The 25,331-nt window shown below is 48.0% G+C and overlaps 1 protein-coding gene across 3 annotated transcripts in view; it reads left to right on the top strand.

The window, feature by feature from the left end:
- ASIC2 (acid sensing ion channel subunit 2) overlaps window positions 1-25,331 on the top strand; it is a 537,867-nt gene that overhangs the window by 472,071 nt on the left and 40,465 nt on the right. For all 3 annotated transcript variants that reach the window (XM_009555383.2, XM_054088236.1, XM_054088237.1), the window contains exon 2: window positions 11,426-11,576. In XM_009555383.2, coding sequence (XP_009553678.1) covers window positions 11,426-11,576 — 151 coding nt within the window. The remainder of the gene's footprint in view (window positions 1-11,425; window positions 11,577-25,331) is intronic.

Below are 25,331 nucleotides of genomic sequence, written 5' to 3'. Positions count from 1 at the left end.
TTTTTTGCACTGGAGAGCAGTGGGACCTTGCTGGGAGGTGTATGTGCAGTCAGCAGGTGAAAGAATAAAGACACCATGCATGCAGCCAATCCAAATGGTGCTGCCATCAGAAAAAAAGAAGTCAAAAAGAGTGCTTCTTTGTTTTAACTTCTGAGCATCTCCAAGTCAAGTGCCTGGAAGCGCAGTTTGATAGAACCACAGAATGGTTTGGGCTGGAAAGGACCTTAAAGCCCATCCAGTTCCACCCCCTGCCCGGGGCAGGGACACCTCCCACTGGATCCGGTTGCTCCAAGCCCCATCCAACCTGGCCTGGAACCCCTCCAGGGATGGGCCAGCCAGGACTTTGGGCAACCTGGGCCAGGGCCTCCCCACCCGCACAGGAAAGCATTTCTTCTAAAGATCTCATCTCAATCTCCCCTCTTTCAGCTTCAAACCCCTCGTCCTATCCCTGCACTCCCTTTTTCATTCAACTGTAGAGAAAATTTAAGCACTTAAGTGGGGGTTCTCTGAATCACAGCTTGAGTAGATGTAGCAGAAACCTACAGTGCAAATTCGTTGGTGCGCAAGGGGCATAAAAACATCCCCCAAGTGGCCACGGTGGCCAAGCTGGTCCTGAGCTCCACCTCAAGCTTTCTGCTGGGTGAGGATGGTTTACTCTTTTTTTCTGCCCCAGATATTTCACTTCAGGCAGAAGTTGTAACACTCAGAGCTGTAAGGAGTAAAAGCCTCCCGGGGTGTTAAACTTCAGTGGCTACAGAGAAATGTTGTTTTCAGTACGACGTTTAGTACTTATCTCCTTTGCTTAAGGATGAAGGAGCCGTGGCTGCTTTTCCTCTGCACAAGACATGAGTTGAAGTTGTCCCGTTGGGAGTCCTTGGAGTTGTTTGTCCTTTCCATGAGGTTGACGCCTCTCTCCTGCACCAGCTTTGCGGAAAGGCTGATATTTGTAGGCAGGGAATGGCCTAAAAACCTGCAGACAGAAGAAAAATTTTATAACAAGGAGCAACCATTTCTGCCGTTGGCTGAGAAAGAACTGTCCTGCAGGTTCTCAGTATCTCAGGAGGCTTGTGGAGGCTGAGGAGTCTCCAGTCGGTATCACCTTGGATGACTAGGATGACCCACCTCACAAGCATTTCCCCATCCCTTCTTTGACTTTGAGGTGTTGCTTGGTGGTTTTAAGGTGTGTGGGAGGTCTGAAGATGGTCAGTCACCATTTTCTGAAGGATTCATTTAGAATTATAGAAATCATGGAATAGTTTGGGTTGGAAGGGAGCTTAAAGCCCATCCAGTTCCACTCTGATGGGCAGGGACACCTCCCACTGGATCCGGTTGCTCCAAGCCCCATCCAATCTGGCCCTGAACCCCTCCAGGGATGGTGTGGTCACCACTTCTCTGGGCAACCTGTGCTGGTGTTTCACCACTGTGAAGAATTTCTTCCTAATGTCTAATCTAAATCTTCCCTCTTCCAATTTAAAGCCATTCCCCCTTGTCCTATCACTCCATGCCCTTATAAAAAGTCCCTCCCGAGCTTTTCTGGAGCCCTTTTCAGTACTGGAAGCTGCTGTAAGATCTCTCCAGAGCCTTTTCATTCTCCTCTCCAGGCTGTACAACCCCAACTCTCAGCATGTCCTCCTTTCCTTAGCTGGAGAGGTTTGGATTTGGCAGTGATATTTCAAGTGCAATTGTTTTATCCACCACCCTCTTTGCTCAGGCTCCGTAGCACCTGCATGAGTATCTTCACTTGGATGAGTGCTGAGGGGGATCCGTGGGCTCCTGTTTTACATTCTCGAGGTATTTTTGGTAGGACCAAACAGAAATATTGCTGTTGTCAGCCCCAGAGCTGCTGCTGGGCCGGAGACAGAGCTGTGCTGCCACTCGGTAGGGAGTGCCAGAAGGGTAATGAAGAACAATTCATTAAATGAATCAGTGGGGAGAGGTTAGGAAGACAGATTGTAATTATTATCCAAATGAATCTTAGCCTTCAAGCCGTCTGCTGGCACCTGTTAAAAGGCTCCAGGGCTCACCCGCAGGTTGCTGCTGGTGGAGGGACAGCCTTGGTGGTCACGAAGGAGGAATGCAATACACTGTCACCCGCCTTTCTCTTCATCTTCCACCATCTGCTGCTTCCTGAGGGCATTGTGCAGGTTTTTGTCTTGTCTGACCTCTTTCAACGCGAGTCTGGTGATATTATGGTCGTAGCCTGACGTGTCTTGGGCCGTTGACCTCATTTCACCTGCGTACAAAAACAGGTGGAAAGGCCTCAGGGTTGTGATGGGGCATTCATTTTCATAGCATCATGAATTCTGTTTGGAAGGGATATCAAAGCCTATCCAGTTCCAACCCCTGCCATGAGCAGGGACACCTCCCACTGGATCCAGTTGCTCTCCATCCAGCCTCACCTTGAACCCCTCCAGGGATGGGGCAGCCACCACTGCTCTGGGCAACCTGGGCCAGGGCCTCCCCACCCTCATCGTGAAGAATTTCTCCCTAATGTCTAACCTAAATCTACCCCTTTCCAATTATAGCCATTCCTGCCCCTCCAGGCCCTTGGAAAGAGCCCCTCCCCAGCTTTCCTGGAGCCCCTTCCAGCACCGGAAGCTGCTCTGAGGTCTCCCTGGAGCCTTCTCTTCTCCAGGCTGAACAAATCCAACTCTCAGCCCGTCTTCAGAGCAGAGGTGCTCCAGTCCTCGGATCATCTTCGTGGCCTTCTCTGGACCTGTTCCAACAGTTCCACATCCTTCTTATGATGCAGATTCCAGAACTGGACACAATGCACTAGGTGGGGTCTCATGAGAGCAGAGTAGAGGGGGAGAATCCCCTCCCTCGACCTCCTGAAAATCCTATCCTTAGAAGTTAAACCAAACACCAAAAACAATACCACCCAAAAAAACCCTTAAAAACCAGGAGGAAGTGGAGGATGATGTTCTGTATCGGGTTGCTGAGGGACCAGTGGATGTTGTTCTGCAAATCGAATCTTGGGAAATTAATGGGTTCATGGGTGCCTTTGTGTTCTCGTAGGAGATGAACCTTTGTGGGAGCAGGCAGACAGCGTTTCCTAAATTACAGTCTGGTGGGACAGAGGTCCTGTCACGTCATCCTGCATCAGTTTGTTATGTGCAGAAGAAATTAAAGCTTGATGGGGATCAGAGAGAGGGTAACAGTTTTCTTAGTTTATGGACCAACATAATTCTCAAATATTTGGAGCTTCCCCATTATAGTTTATTCATTTGCTGCCAGAATATTAGTGCTATATTTCTTCTTAAATACCCACTCAATCAGTGCTAAATTGCAGTGATCGCGACGGAGGTGATTTGTGCCAGATGTAAGGACTCTCCGTGAGTACTCACCGTTCGACAAAGGCTTGTACCGACGGGCCATTACGGGGAGTGTCTGATGGCACAAATAAGAAGAAAATGGCAATATCTCTTCATGAATTAAATGCGCTACCATGGCGTGGCTCTGCATTAGTGCTGCTCGAGTTTGGCTGTTCCCGAAGGGTAGAATCATAGAATGGTTTGGGTTGGAAGGGGCGTTAAAGCCCATCCAGTTCCAACCCCCTGCCATGGGCAGGGACACGTCACAATGGATCTGGTAGCTCCGAGCCCCATCCAACCTGGCCTTGAACCCCTCCAGGGATGGGGCAGCCACAACTTCACTGGGCAATCTTGGCCGGTGCCACACTACTGTGAAGAATTTCTTCCTGGTGTCCAGTCTTAATCTTCCCCTTTCCAATTTAAAGCTATTTCTTCTCATCCTATCACTCCATGCCCTTGTAAAAAGTCCCTCCCCAGCTTTCCTGGACCCCCTCTCAGTACTGGAAGCTGCTCTAAGGTCTCCCTGGAGCCTTCTCTTCTCCAGGCTGAACAAGCCCAACTCTCTCAGCCTGTCCTCAGAGCAGAGGTGCTCCAGCCCTCGCATCATCTCCATGGTCTCCTCTGGATCCATTCCAGCAATTCCATCTCCTTGTTCTGAGATCCCAGAACTGGACATAGGACTTCTGGTGGGGTCTCACAAGAGCGGAATAGAGGTGGAGAATCCCCTGTCTTGCCCTGCTGGCCACGCAGAAGAGAGGGCTATAAATTATCACAGGGTAACGTTTAATGCCATTCTATAAAATAAACAAATTAAAGGTAGAGTTGGTCCTGCTTAGTGGCAAAAACTCGTTTAGAAGGTGGAAATTGATGAATTAAGATGTATTATCTGAAACCTAGCAGCTTGTCCACCACGGTAGACTATTATATTTGGGATGCTGGCTGCTCCTAGGTTATGAAAGAAATAACATTAACCCAACACAAAGTGTATCTTAGCCTCGGGCTGTACCTGGGACTTCAATAACTTCTTATTTAAAACCAGCAGAGTTGTGTAAAACCGGAGCTGACATCCCTGCTGCTCCCATACAATCGTGTGACAGCGGTGCCCAGAGGGGTGTGGGCAGATATCGAACTGATTGCAGCGAAGCATCTCCCTGCCTTGCCTTGCAGGGTTGCTTGACAAGCCCCACTGGGATATCTCAGTCGTGGAGGCTGAAAGGAAAACCCTGTCCTTGTAAACACATCTCTGACAACTTTTATGGCTCTGCTTTCCAGAGCTCCATACCCATTACGCATCTCCGTTGCAAGATTAAACCTGACACCATGAAGGATGGATGATATTTTGCTTGTCTGACATGCTTCTATGCCAGGGTTCCGATATCACGAGGCAAACATGAATTTAAAGAGAAATCCATGGCTACCCTTTCAGGAGGAGAAGATATCAAAGTCTGTCATCTGTAATTTCCCTCCTGGTTTATGTTAATGTTTGAAAGAGCCGTGCCTTGACTTGCAGCCTCTTGAGGCTGACTGACCAAGTCATTGAATCATAGAATCATTTGGTTGGAAAAGACCTTTGAGATCATCGAGTCCACCCGTACCTGTGCACTACTAAACCATCCCTGAGCACCTCATCTGCCCGTTTTTTAAATCCCTCCAGGGATGGGGACTCCACTGCCACCCTGGGCAGCCTCCGCCAGTGCCTGAGAACCCTTTCAGGGAAGAAGTTTTTCCTGATTTCCAATCTAAACCTTCCCTGATGCAACTTGAGGCCGTTCCCTCTCATCCTATCACCTGTCACGTGGGAGAAGAGACAAACGGTCACCTCACTACGACCAACTTTCAGGCAGTTGTAGACAGTGATGAGGTCTCCCCTCAGCCTCCTTTAGTCCAGGCTAAATAACCGCAGGTCCCTCAGCCACCTCTCATAACCCTTGTTCTCCAGCCCCTTCCCCAGCTCTGTTCCCCTTCTCTGGACACGCTCCAGCCCCTCAATGTCCTTCTTGTAGTGAGAGGCCCAAAACTGAACACAGAGTCACCTTTTGAATCCATGACTCTGTGAGGTTCTTGTATTCTCCTAGTGGTTTTGTAGGACTGAGGTACGTAATCCTCTCCACTGAAGACGATGCCCTGCTTAGGCTTGCATCCTCCTCTGCGTGGGATAAGGACTTGATTCCTTCTTCCCTTCTGCACTTCAGTTTGGAAGGGAGATGAAGTCCTTTCTGCCTGTTAGGTGTGAATTCCTTCCTTACCAAGCTGTCATTGCAGTCTTGTTCTCCTTTGGAAAGAGATCGTCTTGGGATTTGACGCTTCAGAAACCTGTTTATTGTAGGCATCCATTGCGATCTGCTCTTCGCAGCCATCATTTCGTTTTAAATAATGTACCACTACCTCCTGCCACAGTGTGAACAAATGGACTGTTGTGATGTGCTTGCATGGAGCCAACCGGACCGTGCTGCTCCTCACACCTCCAGTGAAATAATGACATGGCTCAATGCCACCGTCGCCTCAGCAGGTGCCATGGAAGAGCTGATAGCTATGGGAATGTATTGCTGTGCCAAAAACTCAGAGCTAAGGTCTTCCTTTCTCCTATGAGAATCTTTTTTCCCATCACCTCATATGTGTTCCTGCCCAAACTCATCTCCGTTCTCCCCAGGCCCTTTCAGTTTCACGTTCCCCTTCTGAACCTGTCTGGAAGGTCCTTCTGCTTTAGTTTTTGCTCTGTTCCTGATGCTGGTGGACGTGGTTTGATATAGGATACGTGTCTCTGAACATTTGTGCACCACAATTGTGAAGAAAATCGTTGAGCAGGATACCAATTTGCTCTTTTCCACTGGTTAATACCTTAATCTGACACCTAATGCCTTGCCTCGTCAGTGAGCTCTGGCCTGCGTCTTTGTCTGGATTTACAAAAGTAATTTACAGGCTTCAAATTACTTGCCTTTACCATCATTTTGCTCTGTATTTGAAAGGATAATTTATCAGCAGATATGCTTGCCCTGCGGATGTCGGTTATAAACTGTGAAATGCCTTTTTCTCTGTTACTCCGGTCAGGCTTGCTTGCATTTGGGAGATCAGTCTTTTTTTGCCCTGTTGGTTTGACATCCAGCAGGGTATAGATTGGTGTCTCAGAGCTTTGGGTGGTGGTGTCTTCTCTTTGGTCTTCTCACCTGTGCTCTGTTTTTTAGTGATTTCACAGGATACAGGGTTTTGCCTTTATGTGCTAAAGAACAGAATAATAGAACGTGCTTACCTTTGTACTTCAACGGGGATTGCCAGAGGAGCTTCAAAAGTAACAAGTGATCCATCAAAGGGGAGAAAAATGGTATTTTTATAGACTATTCTCAAGGTATATGTTTGTATTTTTGTTCCTGGCTTGTGCTGGACCTTCTTTTTATTGCAAGTGAAAACAGCAAGGAGTGCTCTTTTCCCCTAAGATGAATAAACCAGGATTAAATCACTTGGTTTTGCATCATGTTCTCTGTCTCAAGTGTAGTGCTGCAGTTAGGATACAGCGATCGCGCCCTTTCTGAACAGCTCTGTCCTTTTATCCTGATGATCTAATAATGCTCTGAATCCTTCCCTGTTATCAGGAAGCCCAAAAGAGTCTGAAACCGAACCCTTTTCCCCCAAAAGACTTATATCTTCCTAAATATTCATTTATAGCAACAATGCGAAGGTGAGGAACAGCACAAGCCCGTTTTACGGGAGTTGAAATGAATGCATATGGAGTTTTGAATCATAGAATCACAGAGTGGGTTTAGTTGGAAAAGACCTTTAAGATCGAGTCCAAACATCAATCCAGCCCTGCTAAGACTGCCACTGGACCGTGTCCTCAAGTACAACATCTACTCATCTTTCAAACCCCTCCAGGGATGGTGAGTCAACCACCTCCCTGGGCAGCCTCTTCCAATGCTTGACAACCCTTTCAGTAAAGAAATTCCTCCTAATATCCAACATAAATCTCCGCTGGCGCATCTTGAGGCCATTTCCCCTTATCCTGTCAGTGGCTACCAGGGAGAAGAGACCAACCCCCACCTCACTACAACCTCCTTTCAGGCAGTTGTAGAGAGCAATGAGGTCTCCCCTCAGTCTCCTTTTCTCCAGACTAAACAACCCCAGCTCCCTCAGCCGCTCCTCGTAAGGCTTTGTGAGGATAGGAATGGTTGGACTCCATGATCTAAGAGGTCTTTTCCAACCTACTGATTCTATAAATAGTCTTTTATGGCTTCTTAAGGAAAGATGGAAAAACCTTGTGGTTGAAGGTCTGGAGAGACATACTCGCAGTTGTCCCATCCCGTAGTCAGCCGCCACAGCTGGGCGTTGAGCACTGTGCTCTGGACGGCTCGGCTGCGTGCAGGGAGGTTTTATCAATGGAAATGCCTTCTCTCTCTCTATTTATATATGGTATTTATATATGTTTTGGTAGGGGATTGTCCATAGGCACTGGAGTTTCTCCCAGTAGAGGAGGTGGAAGGAGCCTGCCCAGGGTTTGAGGGAGAAGATAGCTGGCAGTGGAGCACGGGCATCCCATGGGAGCTGTGCTGTGGAGGAAAAATGAACCCTGTGGGGCTTTCTTTAGTGCCCGCTGGCTCGCCTTAGTTTCTTCCTAAGCAAGGCTGTTGGTCTCATAGCCTTCAGCACTGTGGAATGGCAGTGGGTGGCTTTGTGCTGAGCTTAAACGCTACGTCCGTCTCAGAGAGGTGCTTGCTCCTTGTAGCGTCAGTGTTGAGCAGGATGGATGGGAATGTGTTTCCTGGGATGCAGGGAGATGGTACCTAGAGGTGGAGCTGCTGTTACGTGTGGCACATTGGGTACAGTAGGGTGGTAACTGCTGGGACCACAGTGCAGAAGATAGAAAGAGGTCTTCTAGGAGGCTTCTGCAGGGGTTTTTAGGGAGGTCTCTAGCTGTGGTGAACGGGGTGACTCTCTTTCCCTCTTCCTTTCCTATTTTTATTGTCTCTGTCGTTTGTTTGTTTGCTGTATTTGTGTCTCCTTTCTGCCTGGGAGCAGAGCTAACCTAGCAGAAGATTGCCTGGAGGCATCCCCTGCGGCTGCTTGAGCATCACCACTGCTCACGGCTCACGGCGGCTTTTCCCATAGGGTCCTTGCAAGTGACCTTTTCCTGCAGAGAAAGGTTCTCATTTCTTCACTCTGAGCTTATTCTCTTTGATTTTCAATTCTCTCTGCTTTCAGGTCTGGGTCCTCACATCCCTGCTGGTGCTCTCCCGGTGGGAGCTGCTGGAGGTGAGGGGAATGGAGCCATCTCAAACCCTAAGTGGAGGCATCTCCGTGGGGTTTAGTTGGATCAGGTTCATGTTCAGCCGCTGTCAACCAACACCCTCAGGTCTTTTTCTGCTGGGCGGCTTTCCAGCCACTCGTCCCTAAGCCTGGAGCTCTGCATGGGGTTCTTGTGGTCCAAGTGCAGGACCCAAGGGCGGGATTTGATTTCTTTTTCTGGCACCGGAGTCCCAGACGTGCAGCTGAGCGAGCCGTGGGCCCCTGTCGCTTTACATCTCATTTATTGAATGAACATGCCCTAACTGGAGGTTTTACACTTACATTTTTACAGCTGCAAAGGGCCGTATAAAAACAAATAAAACCCCATAAAATTGCCTGGATTTATTTGGCTAAAGACTACGCCGGGTACATCAGCATTGAAATCCTTATTCAGCGTTTATGGTTTTGCTCTCAATCCGAGCTTGCTTGTTTTCCTGGGATGTTCCCTCATGCAGGTTCTCTTCTTGCTGTATTTTCAACCTCTCCTAATTAGAAATGTTTGACTTCTGCCTTCAAAACCTATCTGGGAAAACCCATCTAGGAGGCAGCGGCTGCTAACACAGGCTTACAGTTGTTTAGCTTATCTTTCCAGCTTGAATGGTTTAATAGGTCAGACCAGTATTAAAAAGGGATTTTCACTTGGATATAAAATCTTTTTTAAAGGGCATATATTTTTTTTTCCTTGCAAACGCTTCATATTCTCTACATCTTCCAACTGAGGTTGGAAACTTGAATAGTATTCTGGGCTGTAACCAAAGAAATGTGGCCAGAAGGGTGAGGGAGGGGATTCTCCCCATCTACTCTGCTCTCATGAGACCCCACCTGCACTCCTGTGTGCAGTTCTGGAATCCTCAACATAAGAAGGAGATGGAACTGTTGGAATGGGTCCAGAGGAGGCCATAAAGATGATCTGAGGGCTGGAGAACCTCTGCTATGAGGACAGGCTGAGAGAGTTGGGGTTGTTCAGCCTGGAGAAGAGAAGGCTCCAGGAGGAGCTTAGAGCAGCTTCCAGCACTGAAAGGGGCTCCAGGAAAGCTGAGGAAGGGCTTTTTCCAAGGGCCTGGAGTGATAGGATGAGGGAATATGGCTTTAAATTGGAAGGGAGAAGATTTAGATTAGACATTAGGAAGAAAATCCTTGTCATGAGGATGGGGAGCACCTCACTCAGGTTGCCCAGAGCAGTGGTGGCTGCCCCATCCCTGGAGGGGTTCAAGGCCAGGTTGGATGGGGCTTGGAGCAACCGGATCCAGTGGGAGGTGTCCCTGCCCATGGCAGGGGGTGGAACTGGATGGGCTTTGAGGCCCCTTCTAACCCAAACCATTCTATGATTTCTCTGTTTTTCACCTGCTTCCCCAATGCTGCGATTATAAAGCGTACATCAATATTTGAGAGGAATAAATTGCTGATGCCTCCAGCTTCTGTTTGGTTTTGTGAATAATCTTGGGGTCGTATGATCTCAGCGACTGTGTTAGTGACTTGTGATTTCTGGCAGGACTGCTGCCAGCGTTCTGCTTGGTGTTGGGCTCCCTTCACTCTGAATATTCATTACCAGTGTTTGCCAGTTGCTTATTGATTGCAAAACCCGGTCTTTCTAGAGCTGTGAAGCAGCAGAGCGACTCAAAGACAACTCACGCTCCACATTTCATGCTGGTGCTTGTCAGAAGTCACCACGAGTGATCGTTCGGGCATTTCTAAGCAACTGTGAGCCGTTTTATCCCTTTGTACTATAGGAAGAAGTCCTGCACATCTGCACGTCCCCTGCTCTGTGGGTGCAAGGCGTTGTAGGGACTTGTGTTTTAATCTTTGGTTCTACATAGGTTCTCCCAGTTTGGGGGAAGGCTGAGCACAGGACTGGTCAATGCCCAAGACCGCCAAAGCCACTGTGATCAAAGTTGTCACGTCTCTGCGGCCACACTAAAAGCCACCTCACTTGGGTATACCCCCGACTTGGAAACCCATGTCCATCTCAACTTGGAAACCCATGTCCACCTCAACTTGGAAACCCGTGTCCACCCCAACTTGGAAACTTATATCCACCCCAACTTGGAAACCCACGTCCATCCCCCTTGGAAACCTCTGTCAGCCCTACTTTGCAGAGCTGGTGGTAGGCTGGAAGCCCCTGCCTGGGCTGTGGCCAGAGTTTCTTTCAAGAAACAGGATAAAATAAGGCTAAAGGACGAAAGGGATGGAGGAAATCTTTGCCCAAGTGTTTTTAAGACTTATTATTTGCCAACTAGTGGTAGAGTGAGATACTGATGGGATATTTGTATGGGTTTGTGTCAGGAGAGCACGGGTATCGTTAACATTACTCCCTTTAGGTGGAAGGCAGTGGACATGAGCTGTGTCTACAGGGATTGATATTCAGCAGCTGGCTACGCATGGCTTAAACGTGGGCTCCAGTGCTGGCGTTTCCATCCTTTGGGGATGAGCCCTCCTCTAGGTCTGCAGCTGTGAGCGTGCAAAGTGATGGTGGACTGAGTTGCCTCGCGCAAATCCATTTGTGATTTTGTGATTGTGAGATATTTTAGATATATATTTATGCTCAAACATAGCATCTGTGTGTGTTTCTCAGAGACTTAACATGCTATGACACTGCCAAGGTGCTGAAGATGTTTGTTTGCTGCTTTGAAACAGCTTTCCCTTCCGATCTTCCATCTTTTATTTTCCGTAAGGAGGACACAATACACTGAATGATTCAGCCAGATTAGATTTATCTGAAGAGGTTCCCCTTTGAGCTGTGCCGTCTGGCGTTCCTCATCCCTCTGCCCACATTCAGGTGGGAAGAAGCGTTGATTATGTGGGAAATATTATATCATTTCTCTCTTCTCTCCTCGTAGGTGTTTACAAAATATGGGAAATGCTACATGTTTAACTCAGGAGAAGAAGGACGGCCTCTTCTTACCACAGTTAAGGGTGGGACAGGCAATGGACTGGAAATCATGCTAGACATACAGCAGGATGAATATTTGCCAATATGGGGAGAAACAGGTAAGGTCTTCTTTTTCCTCCTGCAAACATGCACATACTGGTGATATTTGTTTTGGAAAGACCATCCCATCCTCCTCAATCGATGTCTAAACCAAAGAGCTCTTGAAAGCCAGAGAAGCCCAGTCTGTATGGAAACAATTTACTTTTCTTCTCGGTGTCTGCAGCTGCCGGTTGGGACCAGCGTGTCCATGGTTCAGCTCCTCAGTGGGTGCTGGACTTGAATGTCTTGACACAGGCAATTTGGGTGTGAAACAGGAATGTCATCGCCTGTTCTAGGGTGGGCGCCTGTGGGTCACAAGACATATGGTGTCTCCCTCGGATGCTCCAGCACAACCATTTTACCTAGAAAGGCATTTTTGGGAGTCCACGTTCAAGGTGGACCTCCAGCTGCTGTCTGTGTTTTCCTCCTCCTTGAAATTTGGAGACATTCATCGCCCTAATTGTTGTGTTTGGTTGGATTGGTGCTGCCTGCGGGAACCAAGGGTTTGGCTCATTGCACTCAGAGCACTTGGGATGGATGGATGGCATCTGTCCCCGAACAAACCCAACTAGGTGGAGCTTCTCATGAAGAGCCAGCGTACTGCACTGCAGCCCTCCAGTCCTGGGCAGAAAGTGCTGACCAGAAAGGCTGGGGCTGTTTGCTGCCTTGCGAGTCTCATGGGTTGGGCTGACAGCACTCCAAGTGGACGTGGAAACGCTGTCTCCTACAAGGGCAGCTCAGCAGCTCTCGTCATCCCAACTGAGCTACCACAGTGGAAGATGCTGGCAGTGCTGGTGCCAGTTTTCTTAGTGAACCCTACCAAAAAACCAGCAGGGAGGAGTTGGGACTCTGAGGAGACCTTATCACTGTCTACAACTACATGAAAGGAGGTTGTATTGAAGGAGATGCTGGTCTCTTCTCCCAAGTAACAAGTGATAGAATGAGAGGAAATGGCCTCAAGTTGCAGCACGGGAGGTTTAGGTTGAATATCAGGAAAAAACTTCTTCACTGAAAGAGTTCTTGGACTGGCAGAGGCTCCGCAGGGAGGTGGTGGAGTCATCATCCTTGATTTAAAAGATGGGTAGATGAGGTGCTCAGGGATGGTTCACTACTGAGGAGTTACAGTTGGGCTCAATGATCTCAAAGGTATTTTCCAACCGAGTGATTCTGTGATTCTGTGACTTTGTGAGAGGAGTGGACCGGGCAGGGGACAGCATGGAGAGTGACATATGCCACCACAGCACCCATGTAGAGAATGCCCTATCAGTTCTTCGGCAGTGGTGGCTGCAGTTTTCATGAACCCATGTTGACATTTTAAACAAAACAATGTTGGAAACATTGACAGCTTCTTTGTTTCTCAAAGCGTCGCAGTGGGAGTCTTTCCGGATGAGGTCGTGTTTATTTTTCGGTAGCAGGAAAAGATGAGGAGCAAATCTCACTTCAGGTTTTCCGCTCCATCATGCTGTGCAAATGAGCTCCTTCGAACACCTTTCAAACTTCTCCTCAATAGCGAAGAAGAGAGTTGGTCGCATCCATTCAAAACTTAACATTTATTTGCGTGGTGTTTGATTCTTATGATTTAAACAGATTCCCACGGTCCTGTCAATCATTTAAAACTGCACAAGCTTTTATAGAAGGAGCTTTGCCTTCTTCCACTTTTTCTCTCATACTTGGAGTCAGCCTGATCTGGCCCGGGTGAGGGGGAGGAGACGCCCATTTGAGATGATCATTTCTGACTCGTTGCGTTTCTTTGAGGTCTTGTCCTTTTAAAAGCAAAACAAGTTCACAATACAGAGTGGGAAGATGAAGCGCATCTTCTACCTCTAATGCTTTATCGCTTACGGATTGCCTTTGAGGAACCTGAGGGGGCTGGAAACCCCCACATGGATGGCTTGGAGAGGTGACAGGCGTGGACAACCCCACCACAAGCTCTGTATGTTCAACTTAATTAGGGTTTGGGTCCATCTGATGCTTTATTGCTTACAGACTGTCTTTGGGGAACCCAAAGAGTCTGGAAACCCCCACATGGATGGCTTGGAGAGGTGACAGGCATGGACAACCCCACCACAAGCTCTGTATGTTCAGCTTCGTTAGGGTTTGGGTCCCTCTGATGCTTTATTGCTTACAGACTGCCTTTGGGGAACCCAAAGGGTCTGGAAACACCTACATGGATGGCTTGGAGAGGTGACAGGCTTGGACAATCCCACCACAAAGCTCTGTATGTTCAACTTCATTAGGTTTTGGGCCCCTCTGAGGTTCCCCGTGGAGCAGCACACCATTCTTGCTTTAGGATTGCTTTTTGAAGCTGCTTTTTTGGACAATCTTTAGAAGGAGTCGATCCAGGAATGTGCTGCCGTTAGAGCTGTGCTTTTCTATCGCAAAATTGCTGAAAAGGGTGGATCAGTCTCTGTAAACCAGACTTCTATTACGCAGGAGAGAGAAAAAAAAGCAAGATGCAAGTGGAGAAATAAATTGGGCGGACAAAAGATGAGGGAGGAGGATCAACCAGCTCTTGTCCTTGCCATCTGGCAGGGAATCTGTGCAGGATTGCCTGTGGCAGCGCGGAAGAGGTTTCCAGTCTGAGACCTCTGTGTCTGTGAGAATCACCGTCATCCACAGGTTAGGTGGGATGGCAGCTTCTGCCCTGCTCGCTCTCTTCAGGCAACCCTCAAGCCCTGCATATGGCAAAGGTTCTTGAAACCTGGCTGTGGCGGTGGCCTTGAAACGCAAGGAGGGAAAAAAAAACAACCCCAAGGGCATTCGTTTTCTATCAAAAACCTTGTGGCTCTTAGAGTCTCTTCAGTCCAGCCTTGACTTGTGAAGACATGTGCAAAGGACCATTGTACCTCTTTCGTTTTAAAGATGACCCTGATGACATCCTGCATCTCCATGACCTCACCACTGAGAAATTCACAGAATCACGGAATGGTTTGGGTTGGAACGGAACAGAACTCAAACGCCATCCAGTTCCAACCCCCTACCATGGGCAGGGCCACCTTCCATTGGATCTGGTTGCTCCAAGCCCCATCCAACCTGGCCTTGAACCCCTCCAGGGATGGGGCAGCCACCACTGCTCTGGGCAACCTGGCCCTCATTGTAAAGAATTTCTTCCTAATATCCAATCTAAATCTTCCCCCTTCCAATTTAAAGCCGTTCCCCCTCATCCCATCCCTCCAGGCCCTTGGAAAAAGTCCCTCCCCAGCTTTCCTGGAGCCCCTTTCAGTACCTGCTCTAAGGTCTCCCTGCAGCCTTCTCTTCTCCAGGCTGAACAACCCCAACTCTCTCAGCCTGTCCTCATAGCAGAGGTTCTCCAGCCCTCAGATCATCTTCATGGCCTCCTCTGGACCCATTCCAACAGTTCCATCTCGTTCTTATGCTGGGAATGCCAGACCTGGACGCAGGACACAAGTTTGTACTCAGCTAAAGAGTAGAGGTACAGGCAGTGATTCCCACGTCCCTAGAACTGGATTGATATTTGATATTATGGGGCTGGAATAGTTACCAGAATCTCTATCTGATGGTGAAAGGCTTTAGGATTCAAGGCAAAACTATATAAATTGGGGTCTTGATTTGCTTGAATAGAGTAATAAGGGCTCCTGGACTCACTGCAAGTGAATTTGGCCATGTACGTACAGGTCCAGGTCGAAGTGATACTTGACTGTGAAGCTCATAAAACATTAATCTTTGCCTTTTGACAAGAGACTTTCTCATCCTCCGCATTCGTACGGCGCTTGGTACAAGCTGTCTTCAATCTTCATTGAGCTCTCTGGACACTACCAGAATGAAAATATTAACTATAGTGGTTAATAGTTGCTGTTCCCATGGAAACCTTTAACTCAGCTCTTAGTAGGTAAGTGAAGGAGCTGATGATTTCCAAATATTTGCATAATAATGTAAATGTGTTTAGAATTAAATCTTCTCCGCTGATACCGCTGGGACTGCACAAAGCTGGCTCTCCAATGAAAAGCTTTATCAAGGGCACACAGCTCTTAGCGGTGAACTTCAGCCCTTGCTATGGAAAGGGATGGAGGTGGACATGGCTTGAGATCTTCGCAGTGCCAAAGCCACGTGTAGCAACAGGAGATCCAACCGTAGAGATACCTCAAGGATAGAAGGAGTTGAGTTTTTTCTTCCCAGTGAGCTCATATGTCTTATAACCTGAGCTGTTCTGTTCTCTCCTTACCTGTAACTCTTCGGACGCTTATACAGACTGGTTTTGCTGCTCCATTTTCCCAGCAGCCATCCTGTACCCAGCAACTACTCTTTTCGTTGCTTCTTAGGCAGTGATTTTTGTGTACTTGAATTACTTGACCTTTTTTTCTTCAGGTTCCATCTTCTACATCATCCCTCAAACGTGGCTGCTCAAATCATTTCCTTTCCCAGTTGTTTGTCCTGTGTTAATCCAAGTTTTCCCAGAAGTAATTGGTGCTGTCCCCACCAAGCTCTCGCCTCAGACGAGGTGATTGAGCCGCATTAGGGCTTCGCAGCTGCTGAAGGTGGACCAGCTTCCATCACCACAGAGAGCTCTTCACTTGGAATAATAACCATAGACTTATAGAATCGCTTGGTTGTAAAGACCTTTGAGACGATGAGTCCAGCTGTACCTGTCCACTGCTCTACCAGATCCTTGAGCACTTCATCTGCCCATCTTTTAAACACTTCCAGGGGTGGGCACTCCACCACCTCCCTGCGCAGCCTCTGCCAGTGCCCGAGAGCCCTTTTGGTGAAGAAATTTGTCCTGATGTCCAATCTGAACCTCCTCTGGCACATCTTGAGCCTGTTTCCTCTCATCCTATCACTTGTTACTTGAGAGAAGTAACCAACATCCACCTCACTACTACCCCTTTCAGGAAGCTGTAGGCAGATTTCTCTGGCCCTTTGTGGTGGCCTTGGCTCATGCTTCGTGCAAGAGTCCGCTCCATAGAAAAGAGCCACCCAAAGAACCCTCCAAGCCCCACGTCACTGCCTCTCTGTCCCATCCATGGTCAGAACACTCCATGGAACGTGTCCTCCTGCCTTGGCTCAGTCAGACCCTCGCTGGCACAGAGCAGTTGTGGTTCTGTTGGACTTAGGGCTGATTTTTATCACTGCTGAGTTCAAACGATGGCATTGTATTCTTTACGTAGTCCCGTAGCTGCTTTGGTTTTCACTCTAGACTTGGAGATGCCTTAAAACCACGTTCCCCTTCGCAGCCCCACATGAAAATAATTAGTGCGTGGACTCCAAAAATCCTCGTTTTGCTGCTGGCCGCCTGCCTCAGGATCTCTGCTTTCTTTTTTAAGCTGTTCTTTGCAATTCAAATCAGAAGCAAAGAAGGAAAATATTGGTTCATAGCTTGGGATGGGGCTGCTCCAGGAGCTGCTGCCACCATGTCACGTTGGCATATGGTTGTAATACAAAATATGATTTAATTGTTACTGACTTGGCAAACAAAATGAAGTGTATTGTCATTCTAAAGAGACCTTTAATAGCCATTAATATCTTGTGAAGCCGAAATATCTTGCCGAGCAAGTTGCATGGAAGAGAGAAAGATACCTTCTTCTTGTCTGCATATGCAAGCCCATTATTTGAACATGTTAAATTTATGTGCAGTCTAATTTTGGACTCGCGAGCGCACACAGACTGCTTCAGTCTTGATTTTTCAAGTGCAAAGAAAAGGGTATTTTGACTGTAGCTGGATGTCATGGCATCAGGCAGCCTTGCCGTCTTTGGGTGTGCAAAAATATTGTGTCAGGACTGTCAAAATCAGGAGGTGCATGGGAAAAAAAAATGATGAGAAAAAGAAAAAGAACAGGAAATCTCCATCATACGAATTTTGCATTGCTAAGAGTTATATTTTCTATCATTTTACTTTAACTGTGAGCGTACCAGACATGCAAAGACTGGGAAAATAATTGCATAGAATCATAGAATGGGTTGGGTTGGAAGGGACCTCAAAGCCCATCCAGTTCCACCCCCTGCCATGGGCAGGGACACCTCCCACTGGATCCGGTTGCTCCAAGCCCCATCCAACCTGGCCTTGAACCCCTCCAGGGATGGGGCAGCCACCACTGCTCTGGGCAACCTGGGCCAGGGCCTCCCCACCCTCATCAGGAAGAATTTCTTCCTAATATCCAATCTAAATCTTCTCCATTCCAGTTTAAAGCCATTTCCCCTCATTCTATCCTTGTAATTTGTAGCTGAACTTTTCGCGTGACCTTTCTGCTTTAAAGAAAGCTTTAAATAGTCCAGGCAGGAATTACACTGCGAAAAAAAAAAGCTCACAATCCTGTGGCGTGGGGGGTAAAATGCAAGATACAAATAATTTATGACATGGAAAACTCCTTCCAGTAACTGAGGGAGAACAGCAAACAGCGGGGTCCAGGTGTAGTAGGTGGAAACTGCAGCTGGTTGTAGATGTGGCGTGGAGTCTCCCAAATTCAGTTATACATCTTTGTCGAGCAAGATTAGGCACCAGGGAGGGGTGGCGATGGGGAGGGTGTTTGTTTTATTGCACATGATCCGAGGGCTGGAGAACCTCTGCTCTGAGGACATAGGAGAGAGATGGGGTTGTTCAGCCTGGAGAAGAGAAGGCTCCAGGGAGACCTTAGAGCAGCTTCCAGTGCTGAGAGGGGCTCCAGGAAAGCTGGGGAGGGGCTCTTTCCAAGGGTATGGAGTGATAGGACAAGGGGGAATGGCTTTAAATTGGAAGGGGGAAGATTTAGATTGGACATTAAGAAGAAATTCTTCACTGTGAAGGTGATGAGGCCCTGGCCCAGGTTGCCCAGAGCAGTGGTGGTGCCCCATCCCTGGAGGTGTTCAAGGTCAGGTTGGATGGGGCTTGGAGCAACCGGATCCAGTGGGAGGTGTTTCACCCCCATGGCAGCGGGTGGAACTGAATGGGCTTTGACATCCCTTCCAACCCAAACCATCCTGTAATTCTATAAAAGTGACAGGGATGCAATCAACTATAATACAAGAAACTCTAATTTATAGCCGCAATTATTTGATTGGAAAGGGAATCCACTTCTGGTTAATCTTTCTGGAGTGGCCCAAAGTGTTATCTATTGACCTAATATCACAGTGCAGTAAATTGGAAATCACTCGAGCTACAGGGCTGTAAATACGAAATACAATCGGGGAGTTGTGCACTTGTGTTTCAGGAATTGTTGGATAAAGATGAACATTTCATACCAATTAATCAAGTAACACGCCGAACATAAAAAAAAGGGGGATGAGGAACACACTATAAAATTGCTCTAAGAAGTGTGAAATCTATAAAGCTCGAGGCTTCAATCCACTTAGGAGACTATCACATAGTATTATGGACTGCTATTATTCAACTAGGTAAAAAACAACGGGCTGCGGGCAAGACTTTTGATTTGGGTCATGCTGAGAAAGATCTCAAGCCTGGTTTTTATTCGCACCCTCCCCATCTGGATGGCAATTTATTCTTTAATTCCCAGCAGTGGTTTTTTGTGCTGTTAGGAAGTGGTGGGTACCAATGATGTGGTGGAAAACCATCTGTTGGTGGCTGGAGGAAACCCCTCTCCCGAGGGTTGTGGTTTGGGAAAAGGGAAAGCCAACAGCGTGTGGTGGGATGGTGGTGGTGGATGGAGGAAGCCTCTCTCAAGAGGGTTGTGGTTTGGGAAAAGAGAAAGCCAACGGTGTGTGGTGGGAGCTCAGGGACCAACCACGAGCATGCTCAAGTCGCTGGATGCTCGCCCTCCCTCTGGGCATCGCTGCAAGCGGAGCTGATGCTTATCTGTATCATTAATCCCAATTAGCCAGAGGTGCCGGTGGTTTCGATGGCATTGAATTTCCATGCTGCTGCTTTTCTTCCTCATTAAAGCCGCCTTAATTCTGCTGATCTCTTTCCATTTGCAAATTGAATTTAGATAAATTGAGTTAACGTGGCTTTGATTTTGAACCAGGGTCTTTATGCAAGCCCGGATGGTGTAGAAGTTCGCTTGGATTCATTTGTGGCTGCTGGATGTTCTGGGAAGGGATGTTTGAGTCCTCCTTGACCCTGACTTGCCTCCAGCTGCATCTCCTTGGGGATCAGCTCAGTGGGATGCTTCCAGAGCAGAAACTTGTCCTGGGACATCATGCCAACACCAGCACGAGCCTTGCTTTGTGCACAGCTTGAGATGGGTCATATTTTAGAGGAGGTGTCTTTCTGGTGGCTTCTTTCTGGCAAAGAAAAGGTTATTGTACAATCAAAGAATGGTTTGAGTTGGAAGGGACCTTAAAGATCATCCAGTTCCAACCCCTGCCATGGGCAGGGACACCTCCCACTGGATCCGGTTGCTCCAAGCCCCATCCAACCTGGCCTTGAACCCCTCCAGGGATGGGGCAGCCACCGCTGCTCTGGGCAACCTGGACCAGGGCCTCCCCACCCTCATCAGGAAGAATTTCTCATATAAATCTTCCCCCTGCAATTTAAAGCCATTCCCACTTATCCTATCTCTCCATGCTCTTGTAAAAAAAATCCCTCCCCATCTTTCCTGGATCCCCTTTCAGCGCTGGAAGCTGCTCTAAGGTCTTCCCATAGCCTTCTCTTCTCCAGGCAGAACAACCCCAACTCTCTCAGCCTGTCCTCAGAGCAGAGATGCTCCAGCACTTGGATCATCTTCGTGGCCTCTTCTGGACCCATTATCAGGGCTGTGTTGAGTGATCTACTGCCTGCTTTGGGTTTGGGGATCTGTTGAGGAGCATCTCCAGGACCTGCCTAAAGTTTGGGATGCTCCAGGCATCAGTTCAAAGGGATTTGCAGAATAAATTATCCACATTCACTCTTTGCAGGTGGTGCCACAGAGATGCTTTCGGCTCAAGCCAGGGCTCTTCCTTCTCATTGCTCACAAAAGCCCTTATAACTTTTGGGATCCTACAGAGAGGACTTGAAGGGGATGATGGTGACCGTAGCCAGGAGCTGCCAGCCCTGAAAATGCATCTCGCGGAAGTTTACTGATGCGGGCACAAATCGAGAGCATTTCCATGGTTTCTTTGATTTATTCCCCCACCTCCTCCCTCTATGATTTCGTTCCAGGGAAACCAGATTTAAACAGCATCTCCGTGCTGCTGAGATGGGTCTGCAAAACGTCGTTCCTGCTGCACTGCAACAGCTTCTTGCAAAGATTTTTACAGCGAGGAGGAACAGTGGGTTTCGCTCAGGGGCCAAACGTCCCCCTCCCCTCCCTAAAGCCTCCCCAGCACTTGGTCTCCAGCTGTGCAGCCTCTGTGCGCGGCGTATTAAGAAGCTCAAGCCCTGGAGCGCTTGATTTGCCAGCGGTAGAGAGGCACAAAGCACTCACTGTCATTTACTTCTGCATATTAATATGATTAGTGGCAGCTCTTCATACATCTAAGGCTCCTTTTGCTTACAGAAGATCTGGATTCAAGTGGTGGAGGAGGCAGCCTGGGCTTCCCGAGGTCATAGCTGCAAACCTCCTGGAGTCCCGGTGTGTTTGGAGGGGTTGTTTTCATGGAATCATAGATTGGTTTGGCTTGGAAGGGACCTTAAAGATCATCCAACTCCCTGTCGTGGTCAGGGATACCTCCCACCGGATCAGGCTGCCCAAAGCCCATCCAACCTGACCTTGAACACCTCCAGGGAGGGGATTTACACTGTGGGGAATCATCTGAAAGCTTTGAGCCACCTTTGTTAAATGCAGAGTTTGGGAGAAAGGAAGAAAGGTGTTGGTTTGTGCATCTACGTTGTCACAGCTTGTGGAGTTCTAACTGGAGTAATTATAATTAATATAAACCTCATCTCTTCATACAACTCCCTGAAAGAAGGTTGTGGGGAGGTGGGTGCTGGTCTCTTCTCCCAAGTATCAAGTGATGGGATGAGAGGAAACAGCCTCAAGTCGCCCCAGGGAAGGTTTAGATTGGATATCAGGAAAAACTTCTTCATGGAAAGGGTTCTCAAGCACTGGCAGAGGCTGCCCAGGGAGGTGGTGGCATCCCCATCCCTGGAGGGATTTAAAAGGTGGTTGGATGAGGTGCTCAGGGTTTTGCTTTAGTGGTGGACAGGTACAGTTGGACTGGATGACTTTAAAAGTCTTTTCCAACCAAAGGATTTTATGATTCTATGAAAACAAGTAGGAAATGCCCTGGGTCTGGAAGAAGCGATGGGTAGCAGCAGGCGTGCAGCGTGGTAGGACTGCGGCTGTGGGTTGCATGGTGATACCCCACACGCGTGTGCGTGCAAAACCCTGAGCACATTTTAAAACAAGGATACGCTTCCTAAAAGCTGGTGTCTTAATGCTGACTCCAGGGCTTCTCAGAGCTTCTGCTATTTCCTTTCCATTACGGGGATGTTGCGAGCAGTTGGCTCCTGCGTGCGAGCGCAGCTGCCTTAGGGCAGCTTTTCTGCAGATGAAACTCTTGTTTGCTTCAGAAAGGGCTGGTTTGCAATTTCCTTTATCAATTAAAATAAAAATGGAATGGAGAAAAAAAGCATCAAAAATAAGAAAAAAAGCAAAGCAAGGTGTATGTAAGAACAACTTGTCTTCTCCAGCACTTTTCAGCCTTGAGCATTTTCCCAGCTGATTTGCAAACCGTGTGTGTCCGTGTAACAGCACAGGTGGATGAAATGCTGCTCCCTCTGCAAAGAGGAAAGACCAAAAAGGCTTTTAATATTCATGATAAGATGGCTTACGATGTAGAAAATTATACTGGAAACCACAGAAGGGATTTGTGGAGCTGGAGAGGGATGGTTTCACCTCACATTCAACTGTGGTGCTTGGGTTGGTGCCCTCTGTTATTAAGAAAGTCGCATCCCAGGATCATGGAATCATTAAGGTTGCAAAGGACCTCTAAGATCATCCAGTCCAACCATCAACCCAACAATTAATTAGCAGCTTTTTCACCTGATTAGTATCACAGAACAGTTTGGGCTCAAAGGGGACCTTTAAAGGTCCTGTATTCCAACCCCTCTGCAATGAGCAGGGGCATCTTCAACTCGATCAGCTTCAGCCAATCTTTTATGAAGCAATGATGGATAAGACACACCGACATCTTCACTGCCACTTCAGTCGTGGTCTTTAGGGGATGTGGCCTTGCTCCACATCCCCTAAAGGTGCTTTAGGGTGCTGCCTTGCTCCCAGTTGGCATGCGGAGCTTCACTAGGTGTCTGCCCTGTTTGCAGGGCAATGCATAGATTTGGTGATGTCAAGCGGTGGTGGACATAGAATCATAGAGTCCCAGAATGGTTTGGGTTGGAAGGGGCCTTAAAACCCATCCAGTTCCAGGCCCTGCCGTGGGCAGGGACACCTCCCACTGGATCCGGTTGCTCCAAGCCCCATCCAACCTGGCCTGGAACCCCTCCAGGGATGGGGCACCACCACTGCTCTGGGCAACCTGGGCCAGGGCCTCCCCACCTTCTTCGTGAAGAATTTCTTCCCAATGTAAATCTTCCCCCTTCCAATTTAAAGCTGTTCCTCCTCATCCTATCCCTGCACTCCCTGATCAAGAGCCGCTCCCCAGCTTTCCTTTAGACCCTTCAGGTACAGGAATGCTGCTCTAAGGTCTAAGGACATCCCTCCCCGGCTCCTCTCCCACCCAACACCTTGATTCTCGACAAGCCAGAGAAGAGAAATGAATCTTGGCTGGCGTTGGATTTCAACTATGGAAGCACAGAACCCCAGAAAGGCACAAAATGAAAACTTGAGTTGGTTTTGGCACCAATGAAGCCATAAACCTGACATCCCCCATCACCAAGTGGAAACCTCGTGTATGGGCTGCTCGTGGAAGTGCAAGGTGGAAGGGTGGTGATTGGGGTGTGCAGAGCCCTGCACAAACCACTCTGTGCCAGATTTTAGATTCCAATCTGCAGTCAGAGCCCGTAAAAGCAGTGAAGAAGATTGAACTAGGACAGGGATTTGTTGCGTGACACCAGGCTCATCCTTAGAGAGTCAAATTATCCTCACTGCTTGCCTCCCTCGCTGCAAAATGAAGTAGAGCTTCCTGTGCATAAATCTCCTCTTGCTAAATATAAGCTATTAAATGCTACCTCGAATTGACTTCTACTGAACCGCAGTCAGTGCTGCACAGGGATAACGCTGCTTTAGTTGAAGCGATGCGAAGGTTTGGCCTTACCAGGCAAAAATAATTAGCCAAGGCAATAGAAAAATACCCCAAACTCCAATGACACAGGGTTGCTTCATCCTTCTGAGGACGTGAACATCCAAAGACATAAATGGTACTATGTATATATGGTATATATATATATACACATGGTATGTGTGTGTATATGTATATATACGCATATGGTACTCTACTCCACTCACGTGAGCCCCACCTGGAATCCTGTGTTCAGTTCTGGAATCCCCAACAGAAGAAGGAGATGGAACTGTTGGAACAGGTCCAGAGGAGGCCACGAAGATGATCCAAGGGCTGGAGAACCTCTGCTTTGAGGACAGGCTGAGAAACTTGGGGTTGTTCAGCCTGGAGAAGAGAAGGCTCCAGGGAGACCTTAGAGCAGCTTCCAGTGCTGAAAGGGGCTCTGGGAAAGCTGAGGAGGGGCTTTTTCCAAGGGCCTGGAGTGATAGGATGAGGGGGAATGGCTTTAAATTGGAAGGGAGAAGATTTAGACTGGACATCAAGAAGAAATTCTTCACTGTGAAGGTGGGGAGGCCCTGGCCCAGGTTGCCCAGAGCAGTGGTGGCTGCCCCATCCCTGGAGGGGTTCAAGGCCAGGTTGGATGGGGCTTGGAGCAACCGGATCCAGTGGGAGGTGTCCCTGCCCATGGCAAGGGATTCAAACTGGATGACGTTTAAGGTCTCTTCCAACCCAAACCGTTCTATGATTCTATAAGGCAACAGTGACCTTGACCATAAATAAGACCAAGAGATTCAGGCCAGAAGAACTCATTGCTTTTTTGCAATAGGAAAACTCTAATCTCAGATCAACTCATCAAGAGGCAGCTTGACCTTCAGGAGGCTGGTTAGTGTCTCCTAAAGGGGGAGGCACAAAATGTGCTGCGTCTTGGACCTTTTCCTAATGAGAACAAGAATTCATTCAATTAGCCAGGTTTCCCAGGGAGAAAAGGTCAATGTTATTTCCACCTTCCACCAGCCCCCTGACAACCAAAGCAGCCACAAAGTTATGCTGCCACTAAAAATTAATTATGTTTGCTTGAGCGCACTCATCAATAGTACCAGACCTCAAAGGTTACTTTGGGTTTTGTGTCTGGGCTGTGTCGTTAAGGTTGTCACATAACTGACGTACTGCCATTCACGGCGAATTGCTCTGCGGAGCCTCTCAATGTTGTTGTGGAGCTGAAGAGTCAATGCAGTGGTTGAAAAAGCTGTTTTTTCTCTTTGGTGATGTAGCAGCTACTGCTGTTTCCATGCACCCAGGATATTGCCAGGAGATGATCCAGGCTCCGATTGCCCCAAGGATCAATGTTGGCCACTCAACGCAGCTTGTGGAATGAAAAGACTTAGTGGGGAGATTTCAACTCAATTATTTGAACTCGTTTATTAAAATCAAGTGGTTGGTTGTTTCTAATAAATAGGGGGAGTTATTATTTTGTAGCCAATATTAGAGCTTTTGGATCTCTGAGCCCCACATAGTTGCTTTTCTTAGCCATCAAGAACAACATTTCAACATTTTGGGCACATGGTAGGCAAACACAAACCTGAAACCTGGGGGCTTTTTCTAAGAGGTTTCTTCACTGAGCAACACAAGTGAGTCAGTAGCATCCCTGTCTTTTGTCCATCAATCCATCTGATCCCCAAGATGCGCTTGATGCTGAGATCCTGCCCCATGAGCTCGTCTAAGGAATGTGT

Source organism: Cuculus canorus, chromosome 25 (assembly GCF_017976375.1).
Source record: "Cuculus canorus isolate bCucCan1 chromosome 25, bCucCan1.pri, whole genome shotgun sequence".
NCBI classification, from domain to species: domain Eukaryota; kingdom Metazoa; phylum Chordata; class Aves; order Cuculiformes; family Cuculidae; genus Cuculus; species Cuculus canorus.
The sequence above is the reverse complement of the archived record's forward strand: the minus strand, read 5'-3'. Positions and strand labels throughout refer to the sequence as shown.